At 34.7% G+C, this 6,007-nt stretch overlaps 1 protein-coding gene across 2 annotated transcripts in view; it reads right to left on the bottom strand.

The window, feature by feature from the left end:
• tnksa (tankyrase, TRF1-interacting ankyrin-related ADP-ribose polymerase a) overlaps positions 1–6,007 on the bottom strand; it is a 102,491-nt gene that overhangs the window by 1,285 nt on the left and 95,199 nt on the right. The window contains exons 22-26 of one of the 2 annotated variants that reach the window (XM_016510219.1): positions 4,780–4,900; positions 4,568–4,665; positions 1,888–1,962; positions 1,669–1,774; positions 1,317–1,503 (exon numbers count right to left, since the gene is read on the bottom strand). In XM_016510219.1, the coding sequence (XP_016365705.1) occupies positions 1,317–1,503; positions 1,669–1,774; positions 1,888–1,962; positions 4,568–4,665; positions 4,780–4,900 (587 nt within the window). Of the gene's footprint in view, positions 1–1,316; positions 1,504–1,668; positions 1,775–1,887; positions 1,963–3,196; positions 3,295–3,399; positions 3,521–4,567; positions 4,666–4,779; positions 4,901–6,007 lie in introns of both variants that reach the window. The other variant, XM_016510218.1, reaches the window with a different exon arrangement.

The following is a 6,007-nucleotide window of genomic DNA, read 5'->3' as shown; positions in this document are numbered from 1 at the left end:
ATATATATATAAATTATTATTACTATTGTTATTATTTTTTATTATCATTATTGTTGTTATAAATTACACATGTGATTATAAATATAAATTATATAAATAGAATAAAATTATATGAATTCTAATGAATTTTGTATTTTATGTAAAATGATATAGATTTATGTAATTTAAAATTAAGTTGTGATATTAAATGCCATTAAATTAAATTTAATACTACAACTTAATTTAAAATTATATAAATCTAAATAATTTTACATAAAATACAAAATGAATTATGATTTATAATTTTATTACATTTATATAATTTATATTTATAAATCACATGTATAATTTACAACAACAACAATAATAATAATAATTATTATTATTATACATTTAATACCACAACTTAATTTTATTTAACAGAATCAAAGTAGTAAAACATGTTGGAATTTGTAATTTTGGGAATTTTGAGTAAAAAAAAAAATATCAAAGCTTATATGTATAAATAAATTATTACACAGAATTAACTTACATCCATGGACAGTTCTGGATAAATTACTTTTAATAATTCATGCAATACTATTTAACAATTTTATTGAATATTAGTAAGTGTAATTAATATGAATGCATTTCAGTGTTTGATTTGGTTTATACTTTAGTACAATAAACAATTTTGTACTGGGTCAACACTTGATGTCCAATATTTTATCTGGGACCTGAAGCTAAACTAGATTGAGAAGCACTGGATTCTAGGAACCACAGCACCATCAGCTGGTCGTGTACAGTCACTGCGCCTGTATTTCATTCATATCAGAGCCAAGGGGAAGAATCAGATGTGTATGTACCAAGCGCCAACCTTCTGGTCTCTCTTGTGAAACCAACACGGAAGTGACTAAAACGGCAATTCATCGACTGTCAGTCCCATAGACTCCCCATGTTAAAATGCCCAACTTTTCAGCCGGAAAAAAAAATGCTTACAGCCTGGTACAAAAAGTGGTTTTGGTCTATATAGCTACTTTTGTGAATGGGTTAATTTTTACTCATCCGTTTAAATTATATTAAGCCTTAAAGTTCTGCATAATTAAGGGCGTGGCCACTTGAGTGGCAGGTGGATTGCCGCTGCTGTCACCGCCGTCGAGTTAGGTGGGCATGGTTTCAGCAACCAGCTCCCGCCTCTTTGCCCATTTTCGATTATCCGGGAGTGACGCGCGGTGACGCACTGCCAAGATAGCGACGGCCGGCTCCGCCAACTTTGAGCTTCAAAAACGCTCTTCAGAAACCTACGGGTGACGTCACGGACACTACGTCCATGTTTTTATACAGTCTATGGTATGTACCTGTGACAGATGTAACAGGAGCGGTCTTTATGTGTGGGGCAGCCTGTCCCTCCGCCGATGCCGTACACATACTGGTTGCTTTTAGAGGAGTTCTCTGCAAAGTAGATCCCTGCTCCAAACATCCCCCCTATGTAAGCATGCCTCTCATCAAACCCTTTATGAATGATGGCGTTGATGAACGGTGACCCTGGAGATGAGGAGAAAAAGGAAACTGATCATGTAAAAAGCGGAAAATTGGAATTACTTTCTTTGAAAGAAGCTTTTGAGTCCGACATGGAGAAAAAAAGCTTCTTTTGTAGCTTGAACTTTCCCAAATAGCACTTCTGACAGGTCATTCATCTGGTGACAGTACCGTGAAAGAGCATGCGCTCATTGTGGTGGTTGTGGTTCTCGTCTGCGATCTCCTTCTGCCTGTGTGCGTATCGCTCCCTCAGCTTCTTGTTCACCACCTTCTGAATCTGGACCAGCATTCAACAAACATCTGACATCAGCGCATACAGGATCGACAAACATTCACACTATTAACTAATCAAAGGTATTAATGTAAACGAAATGAGAAGTTCACACTCACCTTCAGGATGTTGTATCTGCTGAAAACACCCCCAGCATTGCCACCGTCCCTGTGCTCTCTGATCGTACTTTGCAGCTGTAAAACAAAAGCATAATTCTTCATTACGTCATGTTACAAAATATTTCAGAACAGTAACGCTTCAATAGGGTAAAATGGAATCAAATTTGACATAAATGTTAAATGACACTACAAATTAGACTTAAGTTTTATCACACAGAATAAAAAGACTACAAATAAGTTATATAAGACTATAAAAAATAGTCTTAATAGTATTAAATACTAAAATATAATAGGATAAATTAATTAAATTCAACAAATCAGTTATAATTGTTGCACACTGAAGAAAAATGAAATAAGATCACAAGTGATTTATATAAGACAGTAAATTAAAACTTATTACACACTACCAGAATTAAATAAAATATAATATGCAAAATGAAAAAGTAATAAAATAACACCAAGTTATAACTTAAATACTAAAATATAATACGATAAATAAAATAGTAAAATAAGATAAATCAGTTATAATTAGGTTAAGTTTACATTTTTAAATGCACAAAGTAAAATAAGATCACAAATAATTTATATCAGACAATAAATGATAACTTATTACATACTACAAAAATTCAATAAAATACAAAATGAAATAAAATAAGACTACATATAAGTTATATAAGACTGTTATAACTTTTCACATAATAAAATATAACATGAGACTACAAATAAGTTATGTAAGACTACAAATAATTAATAACTTACAGACTGAAAAAAGATTTAAAAAATTTAAATTAGACCACAAATAAGTTAAATAAGACCTTAAGTTATAACTTATCGCACATTAAAATAAAATAAGACTACAAATAAGTTAACTTTTATCACACACTACAATAAGAATAATTGATATAATAAGTATAAAAATAAGTTACATAAAACTTTAAATAAGTTAGAACTATAACTGCACACTAACACTACAAATCACATTCCTTACAAAAAACTATTTGATAAAGAAAAAAAAATATTTAGTTGTTAAAGCTTGTTAATGCATACGTCTAAATTTATCTCATTTATAGCTCCACCACAAAAATATATATTTAATTAAATAAAAATAAAGCCTTAAATTCAGTTGCTAGACAACTAGTTGTGCATCAGGCCCATTACTAACTGGTGTAATGTATTACCAAACTTATTATCTTAGCATGGATGAAATACTGTGCTGACCAATCCGCTTTTTGAACCAGAACTATCCATTTTATAATATGGAATAAAATGGTTTTATAATATGATCAGGTGATTTGGATTCCCCTCTCACCTCCTCCTCTACCGACTGAAACTCTTTGTCATCAGGGGCCAGGTCGATCAGCACCGTGCCCTGACTCGCACAGTGGAATGTCAGGTATGGGTTGGCACCTGTGATGAAAGCACACCAACACACAAAACTATAAGGAACCTTTGTTTAGTCATGAACAGATGGTGTTTGAGAGAGATGCTGGAGTTGAACGCTTCTGGACTGACCTTGTTGACCGCCCAGCAGCCTCTCAATGCCTTTGATGAGTTTGTGTCTGTGGCCGTACGCGTTGATCCCAATCTCCTTGAGCTCCTCGTGCCCCATGTCAGCCAGCACATCCAGCGTAATCTAATACAACAGATGAACACCAATCAGAATTAGGGAAGCCATAGTAGTCTGGAGGCACAACCAATCACAAGATAAAGCTATAATGAAAACTGATTCATTTCAAGGCCAATTTCGACTCGGCTGCTTCTAAAACAGCCAACAGTGAATTTTTTTATTTTCTCAGCTTGTTGCAGTGTGGAACTTCCTCCTACTGAGAAGATAAACTCTTAGAGCGGCAGGAGGCTTGGATGGATATTATCGCGCGTGACTCATAACACACAGAATGATTATTACTGAATATGCCTCCTACGCGCAACATGCACAGAAAAGCAAACATGCAGACGGCGATTCGCGCATGCTAGACTGCGACGCAGGGAGCCGTTTGAGCCAGCGTGTGTCTTACAGAGAGCATTAATGTTTGGTCACACTTGAATGAAGCATGTGAAACCATTTTGGACCTTGATGAATATGGACGAACGGATGCGTCATCACTTTTTTGTTTGTTAACTCTAAAATAAAAACATAATATGTTCAAAAAGTTAAAGTATAGGAACGTGCAGGTCAAAAGTACGCCACCATTCAAAAGTTTGGAGTCAGTACGTTTATTTCTTTTTGAAAGAAATTCATATTTTATTCAGCAATGACTAAAAGGACTCAACTAAAAATGACAGTAAAGACATAATATTAAAAGATTTCTATGTCAAATAAATGCTGTTCTTTTGAACTTTAAAAAACTATGATAAAAAAAAAAATCAATTTAGTTGTTGTTTATGCATATGTCTAAATGTATCTAATTTATAGCGCCACCAGAAAAAATGATAAAATAAAAAGAAAGCCTAAAAAAGTATCTATACAAACTATTCAACCTCAGTAATTGACTGGTCAGTTTCTAGACAACTAGTTGTCCATCAGACCCATCCCTAACAGGTGCTATATATCATTTAGCTCTTACCAAACTCTTTATCTTAGCACAGATGAAATACTGACCAATCAGCTTTTAGAAGCAGAACTATTCATGGAATCATATGGTTTTATAATATGATCTGCTGATTTGGATTCCGCTCTCACCTCCTCCTCTACCGACTGAAACTCTTTGTCATCAGGGGCCAGGTCGATCAGCACCGTGCCCTGACTCGCACAGTGGAATGTCAGGTATGGGTTGGCACCTGTAATGGAAGCACACCAACACATAAAACTAGAAGGTACCTCAGTACGCTTTGTTTAGTCATGAACAGATGGTGTTTGAGAGAGATGCTGGAGTTGAACGCTTCTGGACTGACCTTGTTGACCGCCCAGCAGCCTCTCAATGCCTTTGATGAGTTTGTGTCTGTGGCCGTACGCGTTGATCCCAATCTCCTTGAGCTCCTCGTGCCCCATGTCAGCCAGCACATCCAGTGAAATCTAATCCAACAGATGAACACCAATCAGAATTAGGGAAGCCATAGTAGTCTGGAGGCACAACCAATCACAAGATAAAGCTATAATGAAAACTGATTCATTTCAAGGCCAATTTCGACTCGGCTGCTTCTAAAACAGCCAACAGTGAATTTTTTTATTTTCTCAGCTTGTTGCAATGTGGAACTTCCTCCTACTGAGAAGATAAACTCTTAGAGCGGCAGGAGGCTTGGATGGATATTATCGCGCGTGACTCATAACACACAGAATGATTATTACTGAATATGCCTCCTACGCGCAACATGCACAGAAAAGCAAACATGCAGACGGCGATTCGCGCATGCTAGACTGCGACGCAGGGAGCCGTTTGAGCCAGCGTGTGTCTTACAGAGAGCATTAATGTTTGGTCACACTTGAATGAAGCATGTGAAACCATTTTGGACCTTGATGAATATGGACGAACGGATGCGTCATCACTTTTTTGTTTGTTAACTCTAAAATAAAAACATAATATGTTCAAAAAGTTAAAGTATAGGAACGTGCAGGTCAAAAGTACGCCACCATTCAAAAGTTTGGAGTCAGTACGTTTATTTCTTTTTGAAAGAAATTCATATTTTATTCAGCAATGACTAAAAGGACTCAACTAAAAATGACAGTAAAGACATAATATTAAAAGATTTCTATGTCAAATAAATGCTGTTCTTTTGAACTTTCTATTCATCAAAGAATCTTGAAAAATGAATATCACTTTTTCCACAAATATATTAAGCAGCACAACTGTTTTCAACACTGATAATAATCAGAAATGTTTATTAAGCATCAAATCAGCATATTAGATTGATTTCTGAAGGACCATGTGAGATTGAAGACTGAAGCAAGACTGAAAAATTCAGCTTTTCCACAGGCATCACATATTACAATGGAAAAAAAATTAACAATATTTTAAATTTTCTAAATATTATACTAAATTGTAAATTGTATATTTTGACACCATTTTAATTGTATTTTTATTGTAAATTGTATATATTTTAAACTAAAGTAACTTTTAAAGGGGTGGTTGACTGTTTTTTTCCTAGGCTTGATTGTGTTTATGGGGTGCAGTCTAACATGTGT

This window comes from Sinocyclocheilus rhinocerous, unplaced genomic scaffold (assembly GCF_001515625.1).
Source record: "Sinocyclocheilus rhinocerous isolate Xijiao unplaced genomic scaffold, SAMN03320098_v1.1 scaffold1405, whole genome shotgun sequence".
In the NCBI taxonomy this organism is placed as follows: Eukaryota; Metazoa; Chordata; class Actinopteri; order Cypriniformes; family Cyprinidae; genus Sinocyclocheilus; species Sinocyclocheilus rhinocerous.
Note: the sequence above shows the minus strand (reverse complement) of the source record. Positions and strands in the feature narration are given on the sequence as shown.